Source organism: Colletotrichum abscissum (assembly GCF_030869225.1).
Source record: "Colletotrichum abscissum strain IMI 504890 chromosome Unknown Scaffold_109.1, whole genome shotgun sequence".
Lineage (NCBI taxonomy): Eukaryota > Fungi > Ascomycota > Sordariomycetes > Glomerellales > Glomerellaceae > Colletotrichum > Colletotrichum abscissum.
Genome location: NW_026849998.1, coordinates 1 through 25,631, shown reverse-complemented (window position 1 = coordinate 25,631; position 25,631 = coordinate 1). Strand labels below are relative to the sequence as shown.

The 25,631-nt window shown below is 51.4% G+C and overlaps 8 protein-coding genes across 8 annotated transcripts; 3 read left to right on the top strand and 5 right to left on the bottom strand.

Annotated features, from left to right (window-relative positions):
* Positions 1–17: 17 nt before the first annotated feature.
* CABS01_16554 (C2H2 finger domain-containing protein) lies at positions 18–1,372 on the top strand (the record flags this gene model as incomplete). The annotated part of the gene is made up of 2 exons (XM_060549884.1): positions 18–366; positions 417–1,372. The coding sequence occupies 2 exons, from the start codon at positions 18–20 to the stop codon at positions 1,370–1,372; spliced, it is 1,305 nt and encodes a 434-aa protein (XP_060405419.1).
* A 3,454-nt stretch (positions 1,373–4,826) lies between these two features.
* On the bottom strand, positions 4,827–6,425 carry CABS01_16553 (uncharacterized protein; the record flags this gene model as incomplete). Its single annotated transcript, XM_060549883.1, has 2 exons — positions 4,827–5,742; positions 5,986–6,425. 2 exons carry the CDS (start codon positions 6,423–6,425, stop codon positions 4,827–4,829), a joined length of 1,356 nt encoding a protein of 451 aa, XP_060405418.1.
* Positions 6,426–6,810: 385 nt separating this feature from the next.
* CABS01_16552 (uncharacterized protein) lies at positions 6,811–7,113 on the top strand (the record flags this gene model as incomplete). Its single annotated transcript, XM_060549882.1, has 1 exon — positions 6,811–7,113. The coding sequence occupies one exon, from the start codon at positions 6,811–6,813 to the stop codon at positions 7,111–7,113; it is 303 nt and encodes a 100-aa protein (XP_060405417.1).
* Positions 7,114–8,625: 1,512 nt separating this feature from the next.
* On the bottom strand, positions 8,626–9,159 carry CABS01_16551 (uncharacterized protein; the record flags this gene model as incomplete). Its single annotated transcript, XM_060549881.1, has 2 exons — positions 8,626–8,847; positions 8,893–9,159. Coding segments are annotated over 2 exons (489 nt in total), but the record flags the coding sequence as incomplete, so codon positions are not given.
* Positions 9,160–13,458: 4,299 nt separating this feature from the next.
* On the bottom strand, positions 13,459–15,779 carry CABS01_16550 (phosphorylase superfamily protein; the record flags this gene model as incomplete). The annotated part of the gene is made up of 3 exons (XM_060549880.1): positions 13,459–13,773; positions 14,363–14,763; positions 14,822–15,779. The coding sequence occupies 3 exons, from the start codon at positions 15,777–15,779 to the stop codon at positions 13,459–13,461; spliced, it is 1,674 nt and encodes a 557-aa protein (XP_060405415.1).
* Positions 15,780–16,361: 582 nt separating this feature from the next.
* Positions 16,362–17,174, top strand: CABS01_16549 (C2H2 finger domain-containing protein; the record flags this gene model as incomplete). Its single annotated transcript, XM_060549879.1, has 4 exons — positions 16,362–16,421; positions 16,486–16,724; positions 16,794–16,841; positions 16,898–17,174. 4 exons carry the CDS (start codon positions 16,362–16,364, stop codon positions 17,172–17,174), a joined length of 624 nt encoding a protein of 207 aa, XP_060405414.1.
* Positions 17,175–17,753: 579 nt separating this feature from the next.
* CABS01_16548 (uncharacterized protein) lies at positions 17,754–18,968 on the bottom strand (the record flags this gene model as incomplete). The annotated part of the gene is made up of 6 exons (XM_060549878.1): positions 17,754–17,908; positions 17,972–18,128; positions 18,253–18,324; positions 18,379–18,408; positions 18,523–18,722; positions 18,845–18,968. 6 exons carry the CDS (start codon positions 18,966–18,968, stop codon positions 17,754–17,756), a joined length of 738 nt encoding a protein of 245 aa, XP_060405413.1.
* Positions 18,969–22,266: 3,298 nt separating this feature from the next.
* CABS01_16547 (SET domain-containing protein) lies at positions 22,267–25,461 on the bottom strand (the record flags this gene model as incomplete). The annotated part of the gene is made up of 4 exons (XM_060549877.1): positions 22,267–22,439; positions 22,566–22,797; positions 23,647–25,266; positions 25,348–25,461. 4 exons carry the CDS (start codon positions 25,459–25,461, stop codon positions 22,267–22,269), a joined length of 2,139 nt encoding a protein of 712 aa, XP_060405412.1.
* Between the last annotated feature and the right edge of the window lie 170 nt (positions 25,462–25,631).

Genomic DNA, 25,631 nt, shown 5'->3' with positions numbered 1-25,631 from the left:
ATTCCATCCCCGAGACGATGTTCGACCCGTCCTTGCTCCTAAGCCCCCACGTTTTCCTCCTGGGCGTCCTCTTCCGACATCAAGCTTTCAACGCATCCAGCCTCACCTCGCCGCACCATCTTGATAACCTGGACATACATCCCGGCGAGCGGGAGCTGCCACTGCCGTTGAGGGAGGACTTAAACAATACTTTCATATTTCGTCGTGCCATCGAGACGTTGACGGGCTACCAAATTTCCAACGATCGCATCTCCTCTGGCATGATGGCGGCGTGGATTCAGAGAATCGGCGAAATACTCGGCTTCGAGTATCCTACGATAGCGTACAACTTACGTTACAATGCTGCCAATGCGTTCGATCAGAGTGGTCTGTCTTATTGATAATTTGATGGCCAGCAATGCTAACTTGCACCACAGTCGACGTCAGCGAAGCCCTCCGGAATCTGGCTCTAGGACATGGCAACTCCGATCCTTTCCAAAGGCACTACCTCGGGCGGAACATCTCAGCCGACCTTTGGGGTGTCCTTCGGGGTCAGAAGCCACAACAGGCGCTCATCAAGCAGTCCTGCAGCATCGGCCACTCCATCTCCGAGCGCCGCCCTACTGGCCTTACGTCAGAGCAGTCTGCATCAGTCGTCACACATCCGACTATCAGGGACCTGACAAGGGCTCTTCGAGAACTGCCCCAAGGCTCTAAACAGTTTAAAGAAGCTAAACGAATGATACGGAACGAAAAGCAGAGGCTTCGGAGAGAACTCAAACAGAAGATCAGAGATGAGTGGACTGACAAGCAAGCTACAGACGACATCGAGCGTCAGATCCATGGCGTCGGGTTTGCACACCCTACACTGGGCGACACCTGTCGACCTCAGGGCCCAGCACAAAGACACCTGATGGCGAAGTTGACCGCCCCGGTCGTGGCCACGCTCGAAGGCCAATACCAACGGAGGGACGAAGCCATCGATGCCGTTTCAGCATATTGTCTTGTCCATGAAGGATCTACTATACCCCTGTCTCGCCCTCGGTCGGCACCAAAGGTCACAGTTTGTGACCCTATTTCTGATCCGCCAGAGGGAGGCCGCTTGGATCTCGCCATGCGATCCGTCTTCATCACTCATGCCAAGGAGCGGCCCAAGAGGTGCTTTGTCTGTATTGGCCAGGCCCTAGACTTACCTTCGGACGACCGGTGTCAGTTGGACGAACTCACCCATGAGTTCTACACATCTAATGACTTGACCAAACACTTCCGACGCAAGCATTTGTCCAAAGTTGCTGACGGTGATAGATCTGAGTGTAAGGTTTGCGAAATGACGCTCGATCACAAGATGCACCTCCAAAATCACGCCCTGAAGATACATGGCACCGTGTCTTGATCCCATACCACGGGGCACAAGGTTCTGGAGGGCAGACTGAAGTGTCGAGGTTTTCAATCATACGCATTTTATGTTGTGAACTTCGATGCGCGGGCACCCGTATAGGCAAGACATGAATGACAACCCGATTGACTACCATACGTCGACTTTCCTAATGATGAATGCTGATTGACGGGGCTCACATCAAGGGAAGTAACCTTCTAGATAAGGGGGATGAACATGTAGTATCATTACCGGCAACAAAGATGAGCCGGTACGGATTGAGAAGAGCGTTCAGCAAATGATGGCCAAGCATAAGGTCACACCTTCCTTCGCAAGGAAAGTCCATTTCCAGCCGAAAAAAAATACGAAGAGGTTGCGAACAGAAGGCAAGACTGCATTTTCTTGGTGGAGAGAGGTAAAACAGATTTGAACAAGATAGTCTAGGCTTTAAATTGGAAGCAATTTGCGTGACAGCCTGTTGTTTCTTACATCCGTCATAGACACCTTATATTGTCTAAGGACCCGTCTAAGGGCCCGTCCCGGGACTCATTTCAGGACCTGTCTTGGATCCCTCGAACGAGGATTAGTCTCCGAATCCGTCTCGATCACATGGAGGCTGCCGGGGCGATCACTAACTGCCCATGTCTGGTCGTGTTGTTAAACATCTCGCTTGAATTGGCCAGATCCGCTGAAACAGAGAATAACTCGCATAACTTTATTCAAACCAGCAGCGAGGCTCTTCATAGTCTGTGCAGCATAGCTGATTGGTTTGTAATGTGAATGATAAGATAGGTGTACTTGTCGTGTGGTATGTAAGCGCCAAGAAGAACAAATGTCCGTGCAGACAAGGGCAAGCGAAGTATGTAGGATGGCGCGCTTTTCGTTGGCCACTCTCAGTAGATCTGCATTCACTCGACATCGTTTTGTGACGCCTACGCCAACGCCAAATAGACCTGGGCAGGGTTCGCATCTTGATCCTTCTTGGTGCTTATGCTGTCATTTTCCAGGAAGGACTATTGTAGTGGAGCATCGTTCCTCCTTGTGCTACTTAGCCAGACTTAGAAGATTAGCTCCCCATTCTAGCACCAATTTCTAGTCCTAACACTAGTCCTGACAAAGCTGTTCTGGCACCTGTTCTAGCACCAGTCCTAACTCTCGTCCAAGCACTTGTCATAGCTCTCGTTCTAGCAGCGTTCCTAGCACGCCAGAAACAGGTGCCAGAACCGGATGCTAGAAACCAAGTGCCAAAACCAGGTGCTAGAACCATTTGCTAAAACCATGTGCTAGAACCAGGTGCTAGAACCGCCAGGAACAGGTGCTAGAGCCATTTGCTAAAACCATGTGCTAGAACCAGGTGCTAGAACCAGGTGCTAGAACCGCCAGAAACAGGTGCCAGAACCAGGTGCCAGAACCATTTGCTAGAACCATTTGCAGAACCAGGTGCCAGAACCAGGTGCCAGAACCAGGTGCCAGAACCAGGTGCCAGAACCAGGTGCCAGAACCAGGTGCCAGAACCATTTGCTAGAACCATTTGCTAGAACCAGGTGCTGGAACCAGGTGCTGGAACCAGGTGCCAGAACCAGGTGCCAGAACCATTTGCTAGAACCATTTGCTAGAACCAGGTGCTGGAACCGCCAGAAACAGGTGCCAGAACCAGGTGCCAGAACCAGGTGCAAGGACCGGGTGCTATCGAGTGTTGCGCAAGAGAGTAGACGGACCGAGAGAGACAGCGCAATGTGACCCTAACTACTAAAGATGATGCCACGACTAAGTTCAGGGAGACAGCAGCCTAGACGGCCGCGGAATGAGTACTGCTCATGATAGCAAGAGAATGCAAGATGACGAGGCAAAGAAAGTCCAAGACGAGAAGATTGATTGTGCTCGGTGAATGCATGGTCCCGCACAAAAGACCTCTCAGCAGGAGTTCCGGTCTAAGCATAAAGGATTAGATTGGTGTTGATGGCCCCATCTATTCCGCTTGGGTAAGAAAAGTTGAAGTACTTGGTCATATGGAGAGCTCAACCCTCTCAAGTGATTCCCGTAGCATCTACGGTTAGTGCATAGGCAAACCCCTCAGTAATTCCTCAAAAGCTGAGAACTCTTCATCTATTCTCGCCAGAGCCCATCTGCGATAGTCTCATAGCAGCCACCGCCAGGCTCCGAACTGATGCCGGCCGACCCGGCTGACCTTCAACGTGGTTCCGGGTTGCCTCCGGTGGCGACCTCCACCTAAAGGGCCAAGCGCCGCCGCGACGTCGAGGCACAGCCACTTCGGCCTAGCCTCACGGGAAGCCAGCCTGACGTCAACAAGGAGGCTCTGTCACGGCGACGGGATCGACGTTTATGCGTGCGGGTTTTTCTTACATTACTCAGGTCCTTCTGCAACTTGCGCGTAGGCGGCCGTGGCGGGCTCGGCCACCGCCGATGCTTCTTGATTCGATTTGTCCTACTCGGTTCCAGACGCCTTTGCTAGCAGCGAAGCCCGGAAAGCAACGGTTGGCTAACAGCCGACAGGTTGGCAACGAGTCCCGGCGCCTCACTTCGCCCTGCTGTTGAATCAAAACTAGCTTGTTCCCAGATTCCTCGCTAGACTGCCTATCCTGCATGTTCCTTTTCTGTTGGAGGGCCTGTTTCTGCTGCGTCCACTCTTCACTGATTTTGCTCTTCTTGCCTTGGAAATCTCTCGCTCGTGTCTCCCCTATCATATTTGTTTCTGGGTACCTACAATCCGGCTCCGGGCTGCCCAGACCAGCCATATCTGGTTAGACCGATGACGTGACTTGCCATCGATGGCTAGCTTCGCTCTTGGTAGAGTCAGCTATCATTCTACTCCAAAAATTGCCAGGCTCGGACGGCCTGGGGACAAGTTTGGACGGTACGAGGACGTGCCTGTGACGTCCATGAGGACGCGCATGGAACGGCATGAGGACGACGGTGATGGTGGTTTGGATAATTCCTTGGGACTTTGATAGACAAGCTTAAATGCTAGATTATGGTTGGCATACAGTCAATTGCGTGAACCTATGCATAAGGTTCCTGAACCGTAGCATTCTTCCGCTAACAGCGGGGAGCCTGTCGGGGAGAAAGGCAATACTTGGTACTCTACCATTAGCTATTGAATGATAAGCCCAGTTCCGGTCCATCCTCATCGTTAAGCTTTATGTCTACGTAGCACACGTCGCGAAAAGTTCCCGCTTACGTTATCTGCAGTCTAGCCACAGCAACGGGAGGCGAGGTAGCATACGCAGGACTCGTCGCGAATCGCGAAATGGGTACCGCCAAAGAGGCTGATACCGCAAAATAGTCGTGTTATAAAGAGAGCTCCGCAAGCGCAATGTCCAAATGCGATCACTGTAGATACGGTGCCAGACTTCGCGGTATCGGCAAAATAGCTTGAGCAACACCACCCTATAAATGGGACAGATGGCGCCAAGTACAAACCGCAGTCCGTCTGAGCCGTTGTTCGTCGCGGTCAACTTTCTACCATCTTGTCAAACGAGGCTGCATCCTCATCTACCTCCAGGACTCGCAACCGATACCAACTAGTAGCATCCTCCAATACGTCTCTGGCATTTCGTCCATTTGGCCCTGTCGGGTAGACTTCCAAGATCCGTTGCCGAACTGTTTCGATGTCATCGTACCCGCCTTTCCGGCCGGAGATACGACTCATGGCCATACAAATCACCGCAGCGGCGGCGTGCGCATAGCAGGTGGGCTCCTGCCCCTGATTCGAAGGATTCTGACATCCGCGAATGTTCTCATCGTTTATGTACTCGTCGAGTTCGAATCTGCCCACAAGGTCGAGCAGCAGGTTCGCTGAACCAAAGCGTGCCGATAGTAGTAGTGAACATATCTCATTGAGAGCTACCGAGGTTGACACAGTGGCATGTAATGCGATCTCGCCGGCTGAGGGAATGCTCCAGCCCATAGAAGCCAAGGCCGGAATCGGATGTGCCACGCCGGCGACTCTTGATGCCATGTCAAACAGTACGCGCTGTCCATGATGCCAGCCTTTCGCCGGTTGGTAGTGTAAGAAACGTTCAGCTGCTGCCTGATTGCTGGTGAGGTAGATAGATGCAATACTCACATTCGCCTGCTGTAGGCTTCGCGCTACAGGCATCAGATCCCCGTCAGTGGAGAAGCCGTCCGAGATTACGATGAGAACGCGGTCTTTTATCTCAGGATGCCTTTTGAAAATCTCCAGTGAAAACCCCAACGCGTGCTGCATCGGTGTTTGGCCGTACATGGACTCGCGAAGCTTTTTCAGCCAGGCGACGTCGTTCGTACGCTCTTGTAGTCGCGCCAGCAACCGGATGACTTCGCCGACAGGTCGGGGTTTGATAATGGAAAAGTCCTTCACCCATCTGGAGAAGAAGCCACGCGCGAGACTGAGCGCCGCTGGCGGCCACCACTCCATATATTTGCTTTCAACCTCCTCTTCAACTTTGTCGTGAAGTGCTTTCATTCCATGGATAACTTCGTTGGCTCCTGAGACAACATTGCCAAAATAACCTGGATGCTTATGTTGTGCTCCAGGATATGATGTGCGGACAACAGCGGTCGAATCTCCGCGCCCGTTTGTCTTGGTTGTGGATGGAATCGCTTGAACCGTAGGTAGGATACTCGAAGACGCTAATGCCTCCATAAACTCGTCAACTTCACTTGGATGCCGCGTCAAATATGCGTAGATGATGCGCGCCTGACCATCAAGAAACTCCCTTTGAATATATTTCGCGATGTCAGGAACCCCTTTCTCCTTAGCCCGATCAATGAGGTCATGACCGGAACGTGGATCGGCAGCAAGTCTGAGTAGCGCATCGGCAGCTTCGCATAGATCGATTGCTTTCGGGTGTTCTTTGTTGTTGTTGTCAAGGCCGAAAACGCTAACAAATATCAGGGCTTCAGAGTTGTGATGGTTCTGTGACTGGGCGAGCTTTAGAGCTGCAACGAGTACCGCGCTGAGACGATCGTTTGCTCGCTCATCAGAACCATCCGTCTCGAGAGCTTCACGCATGGACGCGGACACATCGAGGAGGCAGCCGACTATGGTTGAGGGCGAGGCATCGGTCATCGTGAATGTGATCGCCAACTCAGATTGTCAAGAGACTGGGAAACGTAGAAAGGCAGAACACTTTTTCAGGGTGCGCTTTCCCAGCAGAATGTGATCTGTGATGGTTGGTGCCTAACTCCTTTGCCGAGTGTTTTCGCAGGGTTACTATTGGTCATGTTTTCGACATGCTCTCTTGTTAGCGACCATCACACGTCTATCTGGCTGCCGTGATTGAGGGGAACGGGGTTGCAGTAGTGGGGAGGCAGTCTTGGGCCTCTCAGAAGTATTATCAATGCAGATCAACATTGGGCCGACCACTGGAGGATCGCGCAGGCTAACACAAAGATGTGTCGCACAGGCCAGCGACGACTCTCACCTCCACGCGGTGCTGGCTGGGAACCTGTGAATGCCTTTCGCCCCGGGGCATTCGCAGAGCGAAGAAGAGTCACCACCGACCAGCGTTTGTCTGCTGGTTCGGGTAACGGGTGCGCACAGGGCTCCTGAGCCCTACCACCCACAAGCCACAAGGGAACACTTTGAAAACCACCCGACCCACGACCGCGAAATCGAGCCTACAAACGATGGACATATGGGTTATGGAATAGGACACCCTTGGGGTGCTTTTGGGCTGCTTTGCCGATGGGAACCAAGCTGCGTCGAGAAGCGAGAAGACGAAAGCGTACGACAAGACCGGAAGAATCGAGAATGACACAAGTGACACGACGCGGCGATCCCATCCACAAAGAACGACGAGGCACCTTGGTTAGTAGAAGGGACAACACCGTGTCGCTTGGCTGTCTCGGTGACAGAGAGGATACGGATGGAGGCCCTCCTGCGAGACACGGTCGGCCCTGCGAGAGAGATCATGTAGGGTAGCGCGAAACAGATCTGACAGTCTGCGGGGCGCAGCATATAATGGAAGCGACGGAAGGCTGGATTGGCGGATCGCAGATACGACACTTTCTATATGGCTCGAGAGGACGGACGCGCGTGTCGGTCTACCGCGAGAACGGGACCTTTTGAGGTGGCCATCGAGGATGGAACCCACGAGGAGGCCGTTGAGGTTGGCTTAAGGAGCAAACTGGTGTTGACTTGCGAACCGGCAGTGCCCCGCGAAGGAAGCGGAACAGGATCCATGGGGATGCAAGGTAGAGGGTCTATGTATGTAGACGCGCTGCGCCTCTACGAAGTATTTTCAATACAGATCAACACTTGGAAGCCAGTATTCTCGCGCAACTACGCACCGGCATGGCAAGACTGAATTGGTACCTGCACCAGATCGGAGCAACGGCCTCGGTGCATTGCGCCTGTGGGCATGCGGCAGAATCGGTAGAGCATTTTCTCTTCCGTTGCACACGGTGGACGGCACAACGAACTCAGATGCTTCAACAGACGGAAACGCAGAGAGGAAACCTTTCGTACTTTCTCGGAGGAAAGAGCGCGTCCGATCCTGATGACTAGTCGCCGAACGTAGATGTTGTCAAAGAGACGATCAAGTTTGCCATGAGCACGAAGAGGCTGGATGCTCAGATCAGCCAGCGACAAAACGACCATGAGTAGTTGTTAACCCCGCCATACCAACCCACACCAACTCATACACCAACCGACAACACCTCCACGCACCCTCGTGCCATCGACAACAGGACTGGCTTCGGCCGCCGACGATAGGACGCCGAACACTTCAGGAGACACCCTCAGGATGGCCTGTTACTAACTCCACGAGCAACCGTAGCATTGGCATGTAAAACTGAAAATGACACATACGGAGACGGACAAGACTTGTATGGGCTTCTGGGAGGCAAGGATATGAACGAAAGTGGCGAATATGTAGATAATCACACGAGCCCTGAATAGCTTAGCCGGGGCGTAATAAACTATGTATGTATGTATGTATGTGTCGCACACCACGCGCTGTGGTCAAGTGGCTTGCAACCCATCACAAAACATGTTGTAGGCGCGCGTTCTTGCACTGAGAATCCGATCGAGAGCAGCTCACGCAGCTGTAGGCGGAATGCGTCGGCGACGAACGTGTAGAAGGCGAGTACGGGAGTCGAAGCTAGGGGGGCGATTCCTAGCATGGTTGCCGGTTTCGCAACATCACTGAAGGGCTGGAGCGGAGAGGAGATCCGGGGCCACCACACATAACACTCCAACTAGGCATTGCGTCTTAAGTATTGAATCTTCTGTCTGGGTTTGAACGCTATCTTCAGTATTAATACGTCTAAATGATAGAAATCTGCCTCCGTCTTTTCTGGCGAAGCCAATTTCGATTCACCTCCTCGTGCAGAAACTTGAAGTAACCCAGTCTCCTTGACGTAGTACTCCCGTCCCAAGTGAGGACGATCCCATACGATTGGCGAAGGCCTTCAACACTCGATCGGATTTCTAGACACCTTACCCTCTGCCTCTTCAACCGTGACGGCTCATCCCAGACCACTTCGATTGGCAATGGAGAAAAAGCTTCCTCTTGATGACATATAGTATCTGCTTGGTGTATCCCAGAGGACGACCGACTTCTGCTTCTGGCAGCTAGTATCCTGGCCGCCCGCGATGCTCTATCTAAGTTGTCACGAGACATGGCTAGAACCATCACCCGTCCATCCCACAGAGCGTGCAAAACGTGTCCCTTTACAACCAACTGCCTCCCTTCGACACAGCTGACGACTTGCAGGATATCCTCATTCCAGTTGAGCTCATGATGATCAGGCCAGGTTATTGGTGATCGAATCTTAGCCCACGACCATGACGGCGTTAGTCTCGTGTTGACAGATCTCCAGTAAGGTCAGCAGCAGTCGCATAATGAATGGGGATAAGTCTGTTGGATAAACGATGTTGATTTAATGCAATACCACTGAGGTCCATTGATCAAAAGGTGATTGTTGTGCTTGATTGAGGTATTTCCCCCATTCCGGTCCGAGCGGGGCTCTGTCTTGTATTTACCCATCATCGCCGGTTCGTACCCATTATTCAATGCATTTCTAGCATCCCTTTAACCAGACACAGTCGTCAATCCAACAGGACTGCCCTACAAAGGATAGATGCCACTCGTTTATAGATCTACTGCACGCCCAGCAGATCACTCTAGGCAATACAACCAGACTTATCCCCATTTCATTATGCCACTGCTGACCATACTGAAGATCTGTCACTATTCCTATCCTACTTACCAGCCTCCTGCTGCTGAATGTGGAGAATTCGTTGTTAAATATTGGCCAACCCGATCTGTGTACCTAACTTGTTGTGTTATTAATCAGGTAATGCAAGAGGCGGTCGGAGCAATGTTGCAACCCGCACTTCCTTTCTCGATGAGAATCTTCAGATGAGGAAGGGTTTCTTGTTCTTCTATCTGCGTCTGTTTCCTTTTTATCCCTTGATGTCGTAACCTTGTACCGAGCATAGCTAGTAGTATCCCATGTAACGGGCTCGACCCGGCACAATTATACTTGTAGTAAGCTAGATAAATGGCATCGACCTTTACCTTAAACCCTTTACAGCAGGTGAGAGGATCAATATGAACTGAAACCGATTGCTCTTAGCCGTTGGCAGCCCAGTAGCCAGGATGCGCAGTGCAGCAAGACTTGAAAGCTTGCCAGTTGGAAGTACAGCACTATACCGCGTTAAAATCTGTCCGAGTTTACACCTGCGCGTGGGTTACTAACAGCACCGTCTTGTTGGTAGCTACCTCCGGGACAGCATGATGAGGTGTATCCAGAGTTGGAGTTGTCAGATCTCAGGCATTGCCAAATTAAGGATGGGCTGTTGTTGCAATACGCAGCGCATACACCGCTCAAGAAAGTGCTCTGAAACTCGCACGTTAGATTCTCATGGGGGAAGGAGGCTTCTAGGATTAGTTCTCACAAAGGGCAGCAAAGCAGCAAGTTGATAGACCTTCATTGTTGTCCAAGTTGTCTGATGAGTTGACTGGGGTGGTGCATGGCGTCTTGGACAACAATTGTCGAAAGCCAAGGTGGGAGTTGTTATATATTCAGAGCTTGTTCACTGCCACAATCAGTCTAAGTGAGACCCACTTGTCGCCTTTCTACATTGTTTACAGTTGGTAATCGGTGGGATGGTCCATCTACGTGGTGCGTGGTATTAAACTTTCTTCGGAAATTCCTTCGGAAAGTGAAATAGATGAGAATGCCTCGGACAGGAACAAGTGTGAGCCTTTTGACTTGTCCATTTGGTTCGGTCATTTCAGGGAGACTGTACTATGCCGATCGTTGCCTTGATATGGGATATTGCCAATGGCTCCGAAAGTTCATGAACTCAGTCGCAAGTGGCACGATCAATGTGCGTATACATGGGTCGCCTTGCTCGGTATGCCACCCCGTAGCTTCATCTTTCTCTGAAAAACTAGCGTTTTAAAACGGTAGGTAATTACAATACGCTCCAGATGTATTTTCGCAAGCGATGTGATTGTAGGCAGTTAGTGACATTTGAATGAGGGTAATCGCATTGATTCTGTCAACGTGCTGATTCTAACAAACTTTACTAGCTCGCCAATGAGCTGAAATCAAGCGTGAGCAAATTAACCTCTGAGTTTGAAGTATTAATTATATACGAGTTCATGCGTGATTTAACGGTTTTGAATTAACTGATGTGTCTGTTCTATTGCTTACCTTTTGATGGAAAATACTCTATCAGACTTGGGAGGCACCTCTTGGACACGCTGCCAGGGATGCGAAAGCACGAAAACGTAAAAGAAGTCCGATGATACTGGAACCAAGGCTGGAATTAGGATGATCCATATGTGACGGCCCGCTAGTCGTAGTGAGGTATATTAGGAGAAATTGAAGCTGCGAATACTGATGAACAGTGTCGTAGTCGTGGTAGCTTCTCTGAAGCTATGCTGTAAGTCGTAAGGTGGGTAAGGCTTCGGTGACCAATCGTAGTCTTGTCAAAAGGGTTCTCAGTGAAGATAGCTGAAAGTGATCGTGAGATCGAATACTAAGTTGATTGCTGAGATACCTATGGGAGTCTGTCCTAGAGCCCGGCTCGAGTCCATCCTACATACAAGCCTCTTCCTTGAACATATCTTTTGTTAGTGATCATGATTTGATTTGATTAATTCCTACTCGGTTTTGGCCGCTTTAGTCCGCATATTCCAGTGCGACTTCAATATACGAAGTCCCGTCTGAATATAAGGCGCAGACGCTTCTGTGGGAAAATACCCGCTGTCGGGGTAGTGGAGCTAAGAGAGCGGGCATAGGTAACTTATCAAGATGGTATAGACGTTGACGGTCATTCGTTAATGCTTAGATTGTGCTGTAAAAGACTTTTTACTACGTCGATGAGGGGCTGCGAAGTGTTTTGATCGAGGCTGAGAACCCTTCCGTATAATGCATTGCCATGGTGCGTCTCATGGATACCAGAGATCGAGTGTCAACAAGTCTTCGAGCGCCACGTCCGAGGGCTCTCGAGAGGCTTCTGGCGGGAGCGAGAGGGCGTCATAAGCAAACGACTCGAAGTGACTACCAACAGAGGTTAGGTCGTATGCCAGTATCCAGCTGTCCTTTGCGCTACTGGTTGAAGAGCCAATTATCGTAGGATTTCCAGGAGATATCTCGTTGAGTTGTGTCTCTGCCGTATTGGGTTGGTGATTCAAGCATCCAAGCGGGTGCATATTGATCCAATTCGTCGAGGCTGTGCTCGAATCGTTGGCTTGCAGGGGCCATGAATTCTCAAAGTTGTTTAACCCCACTGTGTGCATCGCCGGATATCTTGGTATTGTTTCCAGCCTGATATCGAGGCCACTCGGATCGTTGGCATTGGATGGAACCGTATCAGGCAAGTTTGTTTGAGTTGTTATGCTGGACGATTTCGAGGAGTTGCGGGAGGGTTCTCAGAAAACCTTGGTAATGTTATTCCAGTCCCTAAACTGATACTAGAAGGGACCGGACTATTTAGACGTTCGCTTTGCCGCGAGTCTGGAATGGCAGACTGGGAGTGGTATCGCGTGGTTCTAGCTCAGATTCTAGGTTTAAAGAGTGCCTTCTAGCAATTAATCTTCGCAAAGTACCTAGGAACTTTGTTAGAGCCAGTGTCTACCATTGGGCATGCGAGCCAGGCGGTGTGAGCGATGAGGCTTTCTAGTGAAATCAGAAACCACAATTGAACAAAGGATAAACCTCGCAGCGGTGCAGCGTTAGCCTATGAAGTCCTAGTGCAATTTATTGAAGTCAATTAGAAAAGTTGATTTCCCTGTCAATCTTTGCTCGTACCTTGCGACATAAACTTTTCGTCATCACTGTGGTCCTTCTCTCCCTTGTCTCAAGGAGGCGACCGCTTCGCCTCCATAGCGTTGAAATGATCCCGATCTGGCAAGCCTCTACATAGAGTCTAATATTCCCACATGACATATCATTCGCATTGCTCTGTCGTCCCGAGTGACTCAGTGAGTGGATCCATGGTAACTACCTGACGGCAATCTAATACACTTTTCCTCTCATGCCTAGATTAGGGACTTATTACTAATCCTCTAGCCCGTTCAGTCTCAAAAAGCACACCAGCAGGGGTCTCCTAGCTTGGTTGAAGCGTATGGCTCTTCAGCAGCCCTGTGCTAACCACAGATAGCGACGCACCGCTGAAGAAAAACCTCCTCCCATAGGCTTAGTTGTCCACGAGTCAATTTCATGTTTTCCAACACTATTCCGAATTGTTCGGGAATTCTGGGCGCAAAAGGGGGTGAGGAAGAACAGGGGCTCAATGTCGTCGATAGGTATGCAAAAGAACATTGAAGCGCATCGTCTCAGGCTCGCTAACGCTATATTCGTAGCGAGTGAGCCTCGTAATAGTGCGTCGCCTGTTCGAACTTCTCAAACGTGCCCGCGTCTCGTACCGGGCATTCCAGTAGGCTTCGGCTTGGCCTGTCGGAGGCGGCGGTGGTGGCCCCGGGTCCTTCGCAGTCCCGGGAATCGGCCATAGGGCTTGGATATGGCGGTTCTTTATGTAGTATATACTTGGTGTACCCTAGAGGGCGACCGACTTGTGCTTCTGGCAGCTGGTACTCAGGTCGCTCGTGATGCTCTGTCTGAATCGTCACGACACTTGGCTAGAACCATCGCTCGTCCATCCCACAGAGCGTCCAAAACCGTTCCCTGACAACCAGCTGCCTCCCTTCGACATAGCTGGCGACTTCAAGGGTACGATCGTTCCAGTCGAGCTCGTTGGCATCGAGCCAGGTAACCGATGATCGTTTCTTGGCCCACGACCATGGCGGTGTCAGGTGACACGTCTGAAGGATTGCTGGTTGTATCCATATCCTGGCGCTGGCAATCGCGGCACCATCAAAGTTCTCTCGGCATATCTGTCGTCCACAATCCGGCTTTGCACCGCGACGGGTCTCAGCCCTTGGTCTTAGCCATGACTATGGGGACAACACAATCAAAAGCGGACAAATTGTTAGCTAACCTCCCGGTTTGACGTGCAGAATACTTGGGGGCTTGCTGTGGCTAGTTTGCGAGATGCGGTTTAGGGTCATCAACTCCTGTGTTCCGAGTGTCGAACCTCGATCCATTAAACGGGGAAGTGCTCCAGTGAATCTCATCTGAAGTTGATAACTCGTTAATGTCGCTATCTGTGAGGACATTTTCCCGGCATTTGAATACTACTCGTAGCTTCACCAGCGTACTATTACCAGACTTGCAATACTCAAGATATTTAAAGACAGTGATGTTCGTGTTTGCAGCCAGATAAGCAGATGCTTGGCGAATGGCTTTGGGTAGGTACGCGAGGCACTCAAGCAATTGCGTCGTGCTTTGACTGTCACTGAACTGGCTTTCGTCCAAATTCTTGTGCAAAAGCTCAGCGGCTTCCATAGCATTCATCTCTTGTAGGTGCATGGGTTTACCTCCACTCCATCTTGCTGCAGCCTTGTGGTTCCGCGGTGTGATCAAGATAAAGCCTTTCCGACTGGAAGGGAAATAAGATGTAAGCAAAGGGCCAGTGAACAGTACCTCCATATCGTCGGCATTGTCGACGATGAGAAGCCAGCTGCCAGCGTCGTCTCGTTCCAGTGCAGCCTTCACCAGACTCTTGATGTCCGCTTGGTCATCCTCGATACCTATGATGTTGAGCGCTTGACCGATCTCACGATATGCATTCTCAAACATGATTGTGTTTACGGCTGGAACCCAAAAAACGGAGCAGTCTGGGTGTGCATCGCGAACGCGGTAGGCGGCCTCGACCGCGACCTGTGTTTTGCCAATTCCCCCCAGGCCCACGATCGCAGTCCTCTGACAGGCGTCTCTGTTAGCGCTCGGAGGTATTCGCTCCAGGAGCCGCGTCAGGATCGCATCTCTGCCAACAAAGCTTTCGTTTCGTCCAAGCGGAACGATGAAGTGAGGTTCCCGACGAGCTGGCAGGATTTTGGCTCTTAGCTTTCAATCTAAACTCAATCTACATGATGTACTTACAACTCTGTGGCTCGTCTAGATTGCTAGAAGTTAACGGTGGGATGATATTCAGCAGCTCTTTAGCGTATGCTGCCGCCGTCGCTGCTGCGTATGGTTGCCACAGCTTGTTCTTGTGCGCGTCTGCATAGTCGCAGATGCCGCGGATAACGATATAAGGGAAATCGTTCATCGGTCCGGCTGCCTCCATCTCGAAGCACAAGACGCCTCCCAGCTCCTTACTGTATCTGTCGCGCGTCTGACCATCCTTCATCACCTGGTTACCGGATGCGATGTTGCCGAAGAAGAGGACTGGGTCTGGTGTTGCGCGTGCGTCCCGGTCCTCTGCATCTTCTGGACAGCATTTCGCGCATGTAGCTCCGGCGATGTGTAGCGATGACGCATTGTAGAGCGTGTCTTTTTCAGGGCCTGGCGATGCGAACTCTGTTTGAATAGATAGTTGCGACAGGTATGTGAGGACTTGCGTCTCGCCCAGAATGTCATTAGCACGGAGCTTAGTTAAGGCGTTGAGGAGGATCGTTGGCGGCGCGTTAAGGCTGCCCGTGCGAGCAATACGACCATCGGCTCCAGTCTTCCCGAAATCGTATTGGATCACTCCGCTGTGCTGTCCTGCCGGCTGGCTGATGACAACATCGCCGAGGCGGATGTCGATATCGTCGTCGAGATTTGGGACGCCACCGCCAATGCCGACGAGGACACCGAACCGTAGTGAAGGGAAGCTGGTTTTCATCTGGCTAGCCACCGTGGCTGCTTGATTCGTGCCCATCTGGCCGGCGGGTAAACAGGCAGCAACGACATTGTGAACGCCGATTCGGCCGAAGGAGTAGAGGTTGGAATCGGTCGGCTGGGACGGAAGATCAGCAAATCTCTCGTCCATCATCTTAGCTGCGGCCGCCAGCTCGATGGGCAGAGCGCAGATCCAGGCGACGGTGAAGTCGCGGGCAGGAGCGGACTTGGCCATGTCGCGTCGGTCTCAGTGCCGGATGCCAGCAAAGGCGGTGCAACTCGATTGATCTGAAATATGTTAACGCCTACTCGGTTTTGGCCGCAGCGTAACTTTCCGCTTCCCCTCTTCCCCTCATTTCTCCTCTCCTCCCTCTCATGTGCCACCCGCCTCAATCCCTGCCTTCCCTCGCCACTGCGTACTTCGAGCTGACCGTTCCCTATCGGCTTATCGTTGCCATCGTTGTCATCGCCTACCACGACGACACTACGTCTACCGCTATGCATCTATTCAAGGCTGGTGGTTTCTTCTCCGATCGCAGATATTTTTCCATGCCCTCTCATGTCGGATACTCCTGCATGCACTCGGTGCCTCCGACCCTGGAGTTCTGGCATATCTCAATCAAGCACAACAATCACCCTTTGATCGATGACCTTAGTGGTATTGCATTAAATCAACATCGTTCATCTAACAGCCATGGTATCTCAGCCACAATATGTTCCTGAACAGCAGTTCACGCGGCTACGGCCAATTTTTCGAGTCTTGACTTTCCAGTCATTCTTTGCATATCGGTTCCAACAGCCAAATTTCGCCGACAGAATGCGCTCTGCCATGGCTCCCCTTCTTGCTTTGTATAATCCATGGGCGCTGCACTGCCTAGTGAGCCGATTCCTCGATCCATCCGCTCTCAAAGCCAGAACATCACGTTTTGTTCGATCATCAGTCTCTCCCGACCGCCGCTTTACTTACCACCTTGCCGAAGCGCCGACGTACGAACGTGCACACTTACGACTCCGATGCGTCCTTCACTGCCAAAGTTGAAAGCGAAGACTACGACGACGACGTCTTCGATACGAAGGATCAGAAAGGTGGCTCGGGCACCGACGCAACCGATATCGACGATCTCTGCGATGACGATTTGAATGTCGAAGATAAAACCAGGCTCTTTGATGGCAGTATTTAGTCAACTGAGTATTGGCGACGCAGGGTGGAAGGGTTCAATTGGGACCCCTTCGCCTGTCAGGATTACAGCCCTGGGACGACGGTGCTTCTCGACGCCGTGGAGGAGCAGTGGCGCCAGTACGTGCTCGCGGACTTCGTACGCTCTTCAACCTGCTGATACTATTCATTGATAGGTTCTGTTGTGTTCTCAAGCGCGACCCACAAGATTGCTACGCAAAGATCTCGCTCGGCCTCATGTACAATTTCTTCGACTGGGTCCTGAGTCAGAAGGTTGGCAAGGATGGTAGGAAGAAACGCGGAACCAAGAAGAAGAGCTCTCTAGGCACATACTGGAAGGTCTTTCGGCTCGTCTTCGACAGAGCCGTGGGTGAAAAGATCAACCAGAAGCTGAACCGCAGCATGCACAGAGCAAGTTTCTCCCACACACAACAACATCAGCGCTCCTACTGACAGCCGCAGGTTCTGCGAGATCTAGGAAAGAAGCACCGCCTAAGCGAGCAACTACCGCCTTGAAAACGGAAATTCGCGGTTGTCACAGTCGAAGCCTCTCGCGGAATCCATCTGGAATGGCTGCACAGCCGCCAGCGAGCACAAGACCGATTGGCGACCCAACTCGCCCCCTAACGGATCTTGTATAAATCAATTTCCCATTGAGGGGATCATGCTTTTGAATCACAGTCGTTTCGGTAAAATGATTTGATGGCTGATTGTGGTTTTCGACTTCTTTTTTTCTTCCATCTCTATGGAAGGTGGTAGGAAATCAAGGCTTAGAGGAGCTTCAATGTTGGCTGTTTGGGGCTGCCTTGCCGCTAGAGTTGGTCCAGTGAATCACAAATGCCGTGAATAAAACTAAAGAGTAATTAGTTTTGCACAATACGCCCGTTGTAGAAGATTGTCAAGACTTACTGTCAGAATTACAGCATGTGAAGCAAAGCCAAGCAATTTCTCCTTCCAAGGCTACCAGTACTGCCAAGTTTCTGGGTAAAGAATCAATAAAAAATGAGGAGATATGTCCAGGCGGGGTCTTTCTCACGCGATGCTGATAAGCAAAGTGCCGAGGACACCAGCGAAAGTCCGTAAAGCAAGTTTCCTCAATCTAATGTTGGGAGGAGCCCGAGAAAGTTGCGGCATATTCTCATGTACAGCCCCTGGCTTTTTTATCCAACTTCGAACTGAATACAGCCCTTTTCCAGAGAAATGTTAGATTATACAGAGATCAAAGGATTACACTTTCTGGGGCCACACACCTAATAATGGAGTCAGAAAGAGTGAAGTCAAGTAGACGTTGACCACAGCATCGAAGATTATGACTGGCAAAAGGACGGCAGACTCCAGTCCAATGATACAAACAGCGCTTCCCTTATCATAATGAGGTCGGCGACTGAAGAGACAAATGTAGTCAGAATGTTTGCAGGCCAAAATATTGTGGGAGTCTTCTTACGAGACATAATTGAAGGCTGCAACAATACCGTATCCCGCTGAAGTCGATTAGTCATGTATCGGTAGTATTGGTAGAGGGGAGCCTACCCAGCACGACGAACGTATTGGACAAATACAATTTCGATTTGAGACGAGATTTTGTCGTGCCTCGGATAACATGCTGGTAAGAGCGTTGGTGGAAGATTGCAATCCGGGTTTGACAGAACCTCCTTACCGCTTTCTCTACCATGAAAAGGTAGACCAGCTGGCTATCAAGTTAGACAATCTGTCACTATCGAATGCAGATAAAACTTACAGCCTGTGCGGGAGATCATCAGTAAGGCCAGAGGCTTGGAGAAGGGGGAAGGGGTGGACTCACTTTGGTCACCACATATGCCGTCAAGCACAACATCCCCGCTACTTCGCATGGCATCAAGTCCATGCGCAGTTTAGCTAATAGTAATAGCTGGAAAACCCACGATCCGAATACGAAGAAACATGAGAAGATGTAGATTAACAAAATCACTGTCAAAGCCATTGTCAGTGCCAAATTCTTGCAACATTCGAAGATGACCTCGCCTAAAGTGGTCTCTTACGCGATCTTATCCATGTTAACGGACACCAGTCTCTGTTCACCGACCCTTGATGGCCTTCAACAACGTTAAACTCAGGCGAGGTTCTCGTGGCAACGATTCCCTTACAAAGCGAGTATACCAGCAGGCAAACTGAGATCGGCGCAAAGATGAGACCAAAGATTTGTCCGACGAAAACCAGGTAGTTCGGGCTGGTCGACATCTCGCCAGATGTCGGTTCAATGTCATCCATCTCGAGGGTGGAAGGGGAAGGTCCGTATAAAGTGCGCTCGGCGGAGGACCTGACCTGGATTCGAAGGTGCCCGGATTCTTCCAGGTTGATCCTCACTGCAGGATCTACGGTAGATAAATTTCATCAGAGCATCATTGCAGGAATAACAACTGATTTGCATGGTATAAATAGATGCGCGCTGATGAAGCCAGTCTTTAGTCGAATAAGGGGGGATGAGGGGGGGGGGGGGGTTGGAGCGAGCTCAAGGTTTGAAGCTTTCCCGCTGGTCTGCCGTCCTAGACTAGGTTCTAGACCGAGCCTTGATAAGTTGCACCGTGCTCAGATCCCGAGTCTGACCTTTTGAACTAACTTCGAATGAGACCGCAGCTTCTTCTTCATAATCCTCATGACTCCCTTCGAGAGAGCGTTTAGGCTGAATGCGCTTCGTACAGAAAAGTGGTGGTTGTGCCCAACTCCCTGCTGTTGGATGCTGCTCTTGCGCGGCGCAAATGCAGCGGAGCCCAACGCCCATGGGTAAGTCTGCGCTGGAAGCTTATGTTTCTCGGCACCGGTTGATGATGTAACGCAGCATACTTGAGACGGCACCGCTCCGGAGGTCTCGGTGGGTGACAGGGTAGGAAGCTTCTCAGGGGACTGCAGGTATCATACAGAAACCTACGACGAGCTAGCCGTTATAAGCGAGTAGAACCAGATCCGTCATCTTTTTGTCGCCGATAATGTGGATTCGCGACGGATACAGCTATGCCTACTGGATAGCAGTATATTAGTAAGACGCCACTCATCAAATGAGCTAGTCTCCAACTTCCGATAGCCTAATTCGGCACAGCAGCGTAAACTTCATCGCCTGAAACGGGATCGTACGTACTCTAGTTGCGACCCAGTGACATTTTAGTATCTCAGTGTGAGATGGTTGTCATAGTTATTATCAAGACACGGTACATGTGCGTGTTGTCCTGCTCAATCGTAGGCCATCCGTGGAAGGATATCCGTGGAAGGATGGAAATTGTCGGGGCAGGTGCGATCTTATGAACATCAGATGTATCAGCGTTGCAGCATGCTGTGATGGATGTCGTATGTTTTCAAACGTAGCATTCTCAGAAGCTGCCAGGAACGTCTTTGTCATCTCGACTTGCAAAGCTCACAAACACCAGCTGCAGGCTCCGTAAAGTCTTTCTCGGTCGCCAGGTAATTCTGGTTTAACCGCAAACTCGAAGATCGACTTGAAGTGACTCGGGAGACGCCAATCCGTTTTCCTGCAATTCTGGAGCTCCAGAATTCTTCTGCAGCGACATGTGTGCACCAGAATGAAGACCAGAACTGTGCCGTGTCAATGCTGTCCATGTGCTTTGCCTCCGTACTACCATGCTCGTGGGACGTGGAGTTTACTGAGCGGAAAAGCATGCATGACGCACAATCCTGTATGATTCATTTTACTTACAGCAGTTTCTACGCGTTATTGATGCATAATACTGCTAGGGTTGCGGCGTGTTAAATGTAAATCGGTGCTCTTGCAAGAGAAACACACAGTTTTAAATCAATGTTTCGCGGCAGCTACCAAAGTCAGGATAGACGATACTTTCAGTCCATTCCATAGGTGACCAATCCAAACTCCATGAGGAGGAATTCGGTATCGGGCACGAACCACGCGATGGGATGTCCACGCAAACTACGCCAACAACGGTGGCCGAGGGTAAGAAACAACCGAAAAAATGGTCGGAACATCCGGGTTGTTAAACAATTCGAAGTCGGTACGATCCCCGCATATTAACCCTACCGAGTATCTTCCACCACCACTTGGGGAGGCAGAGGAACTGCTGTCTTGGCATCAGGGGCACCACTTACATCAGAAACTCAAATTTTTGGAGTTAGGCCAGGCCAGTAAGTAGTCTCTCCGGTTTGGGAGCTAGTCTATATTAGCTCTATGTACATAGGGTCCCTTCTGCACATTAGGGGACCTGGACGAATGCAGGATATCAAGGCTAAGCTGTCTATGGACTAATTCAAAAGGCTATTAATTGGGGTACGGAGTTGCATATTCGAGTAGAGCTGAACAAAAGTTGCCACGAACCTGATGTTGCTGCCTGGGACCCCACGGAAGGGGTCCCGCGAGTCATGTCTCCGAAACGGACCACATTTCTCCGTGGCGTCGCGCAACACGACTTTCCTTTCTTTGAAACAAAAACATCAAACAAAACAGCGAACAAATGTTTTGGAAACGGAGCAGAGGCAGCGCCTCAACACACTCTGACTGGTCAATTGGATAGCCGTGTGCTCGTTGCGAAGCCCAATGCGACGCAGGCACCATGACAGCCCCATGGTCTCAGTAGCAACTATGGCTAATGCATTACTGAGAGCATGCTACCGAATTTAGCAGACGCTCCCGGATAGCGAGTCAAGTCTATCGACACCGTCAACGGACACCTTTCCAGCCCCTAGTCAGTGAGAGCCACATTTGTTGCTGAATTACAGGATTTATTACTAGCCTGTTCAGTCTCAAAATGCACACCAGCAGGGGTCTCCTAGCTTCGTTGAAGCGAATGGCTCTTCAGCAGCCCTGTGCTAGCCACAGATAGCGACGCACCGGTATTGAAAAACCCTCCCATAGGCTTAGTTGCCCACGAGTCAGTCAATTTTATGTTTTCCAATACTATTCCAAATTGTTCGGGGATTCTGGGCGCAAAAGAAGGGAGTGAGGAAGAACAGGGGCTCAATTGTCGTCAGTAGGTATGTAAAAGAACATTGAAGCGCATCGTCTCAGGCTCGCTATCGCTATTTTCGTAGCGAGTGAGCCTCGTAATAGTGCGTCACCTGTTCGAACTTCTCAAACGCGCCCGGGTCTCGTCCCGGGCATTCCAGTAGGCTTCGGCTTGGCCTGTCGAAGGCGGCGGTGGTGGCCCCCGGTCCTTCGCAGTCCCAGGAATCGGCCATAGGGCTTGAACCGTACACTGAATGGGTTAGCGACAGTTTCCGCCCGCAGTTACATTCAAAGTCACTGACAGATCTTCAGTATGGTCAGCAGTGGCATAATGGGTGGGGATGAGTATGGTTGTTATTGCTTGAGTGATCTGCTGGGCCTGCAGTAGATCTATATAAACGAGTGGCATCTATCCCTTGTAGGGCAATGCTGGCCCGACTATGTGGTTAACTGAGTAATGACTGTATGCGGTGAGTTTCACCTAAACGAGGGTATCCTAGATTCTGTCAGTCACCTTATGCCCAAAGCGCCCTTCGTAGGAGTGGAAGTATCCGCAGCTAGAGCGCGCGGCTGGGAGGTGATGCGAAAAAGTGCAAGGCAAGTCTAGTTCTGGGGTGCATCCGATGACCACGGCAGTTCCTGCATACCCAGTTTGTGCTTCTGCTTAGACTTATTCCACCATTGCTGGTAATGGCTCCGGGCATGCGTCCGGGCTTTCTTCGCTATCCCGGCGTATGAGGCCAGTGGCGGAGGGCTGGGCATCGGGAGGGCAGCCTCTTTCTTTGCAAATTTATCAGCTCATTCGTTTCCAGGAATCCAGATGTGTCCAGGCGACCAGTGGCATTTGATATTCCTTGCCTGCTGGGCGTCGACGATCTCTTGCATAGCTGCTTGCGACCTACCTGAAGAGCTACCGAAGCCTGAGATGAAGCTCAGGGCAGAAGTATGATTAAGGCAGAAGTGTATCGGTGCGATGGAGGAGGTGGCTAGACGAAGTGCTCGCCGCAGGCCTTGCCGGGCTCCTTCAGCTTCGGCATCAAAGACCTCTGTGACCATAGCTTTTTGCAATGACTTGAGGGCCGCGGTGAATCGCAGACCCGTAGCCCACTGCGCTTTCGGCGAGCATCGACCCGTCTGAGTAGACCACGAGGTCAGAGGCCGAAAGTCCCCTGATCATCTGCTGAAAGGCAGCCGAGGGTTTCTTTTTGGTGTCTCTCTGAGGCACAGGTGGATTCGGAAGGATCAGGACCAGCCGTGGACATGGGGGCAGGAGAGCATAGGTCTGCTGGAGTCAGGTATCCCTCCCGGAGCAATTAGGGGCTCGCCCCTCCAGCCGAGGGACCAGTGGGTGTAGGGCGTCACTTCGACGTAGCCTCGCGGCATTGCGCCATCTTACCCCTTCTAGAGTGGCTATGGCGGTGGGCAGGCCTGACTCTCTGAACAAGAGGTCAGTCAGGGTAGTGCGTCAGACCGGGAGCACGGCCCGGGCGAGTGAAGTGGCCTTTCTGACCGGTGTGTACGAGCGGTTCGCGGGGGTAGTCCTCGTTCGGGGCGCTTTTGGGAGATTGGCCGGCTTGGTACAACCCGAAAACCAACCTCAAAGCCAACCAGAGCTGACGGGATAACACAGGCCGTCACGGCAAGTCGCGGAAGCTGTGGGACGGGAAACAAAATTAAAGAAAAAAATTATACAAGAAAGGAAATATCCTCTCTCCTAAACATGAGAATCTGGTCTTGTTTATTCCGCTCTCACCGCCGGTCCGTCCGTGTGGTTCATCTACACAGTAAACCCCATTTGCCGCCTCGCCCATTTTTTCGTGTCATACTTAAACCAACGACTCCGCAGAGTCATTTCTCCCCGCCGAGGTGCACTCTGTTCCCGGCAATTTGACTCTTTGTAGAGACATCCTTTGTCCGAATCACGCCAGTAGCTTCAGAATACTCTACCGTGATTTCGTGCCCCGCTTCAATGCCCTTACTCACTAGGATGATGCGTTGCGTACTCATCCACACAAATTGCTGGAATTGCGCATTGGACTGGCAACTGTGATTGATGAACCTCGTAAAGTTGCCCTGCCGACCTTGCCAGATCTGATAGGCTCGGCCACCCGTCGAGCTATCCATGACGTCCGTTTTTTGCAAATCTCTCGTGATAAGGCCCACAAATTCTCCTATCGCCGCGCCGCGCTCAAACGGACACAGAGCCATCAGGCCGTTGTTGCGTCCGTCAGAGGTCCGGAACACCTGCACCGGAGAGGGGAACCGGCGTCCGAACCCAAATAACGTCGGGAAGCAATAGCACGAGTTGGTCTTAGGGTCTTCGGACTGTTCCCGCCCGCACGATTGACATGTGTGTACGCCTAGGACACAAGCCACGGCGTCCACTGGCGGCACCCACCGTGGGTCATCGGTACCCCACGCGCTCATATCTATGACTGAGTGTTCAAGCTGCTCAAAGCTGAACTTAGGGTTGTACTTGAGGTATGTCGACCGGAGCGATACCGGATCCGAACCGTCCCTGTAGACTACCCAGTCGTGTGGGTGGCCGAAAAAGCGACGCTGCGTACGTTCACCAACAATCACGAGTAGATGCCGCCATGTGGGGTGCAGCGTATCGGCGGCGACCTCAATCTGCGGCCGGAGGCACCGGAGTCGCTGCATGCTATCCGGGTCAAATCCAACTCTGTATTTGCAGAAGCGGTAGAATCCCACGCCGGAAAAGACAAGCACTGCCCAGCCTCCCGCGTCCTTGATGTCCTTGTAACCGCGCCAGATGGCCATCCTGTTTCGCAGCTCCTTCTCGGACCACCCAAAGTCGTGACATGTCTTGATGAGCGTCGCTTTGCGGCGTTTGGCGCGGGACATACTGGGTTTAGTGATGGCAAGTAGCTCGACGTACGAGTCAAAGTGCTCAATCCACCGCGCTTGGACAATGACCTCGATCAGGCGGCAGGCGCAGCTGGTTTGCGTGATTTCCCGGCAAAAAATGTTACCGCGATTGAAAATCCCTTCGATCTCAATATCAGACAGCGTGCCCTCTGCTGACGACGCCTGGAGCTTGTCGAAACCCAGCTGCTCAGGAAAGTAAATCTTGACAGCATCATTACTGCTTCCCGTTCCCGCCTTTGCCGCCGTTGCCACGAGCTGCCACTGTTCAAGTAAATTTTGGGAATCGAAGCTCATGCAGCCGTGAATCCGCTCCCAGATGTTGACGACAAATCTGTCAATGGAGGACTGCTGCGGGATGAAGGCGACGTTTGACTGGACGTTTACGGGATGAGGGAAACCGTTGGTAAACTGCGTATGCCGCTGACTTTCCGGGTGCTCTTCTTCCACATCCGCAGTTTTCCTATCTGATCGCAGCGCTGAGACCCCCCATCTCCGAAATGAGGCATTGGCTCCAGTACCAATTGATAATTGCGGCAGTCCTTGATGTGGTGTCCTTTGCGCTCGGATAGAAGGCCAGCCAACGCCGTCCATTACCGATTGGGTGCCAAAGGTGGATAGTGTTGGCTGCCCGATGGTGTTTCCTTTCCTCGCATTATCCACACTCAGCCTGTTATTTTCGCTTTGTGAAATTATGCTAGATAAGTCTAAGATTTTCTGTATATCAGTGGTGATGGTTAGCATGAGTCCCTCTCGTACTTTGTCAGTTACCCCTCCCCACTCATGTGGCACATTTACGGAGGAGCCGTGAAGTAGACCGAGCAGTGACATTCGAAGCGGCGGGGCAAACCCAGGGTTCTTTCCGAGCACCAGCTTCTTCGCATTCCAGGACACCAGCAATCGGTAATGCATCGCCGTCTAGGAGTGCATCAAAGACCTGCGCCACCGCCCAAATACTTGTCGAAACGGAGTCGAAAAAGTAGTGGACTGCTGCGCCAGGCGCTCAGGAACAGGTGGGAAATTCTCAAATCGTGAGTCGCTCCTTCTGCTGCTGAGTGCGATGGTGTCCTGACCTCACAACT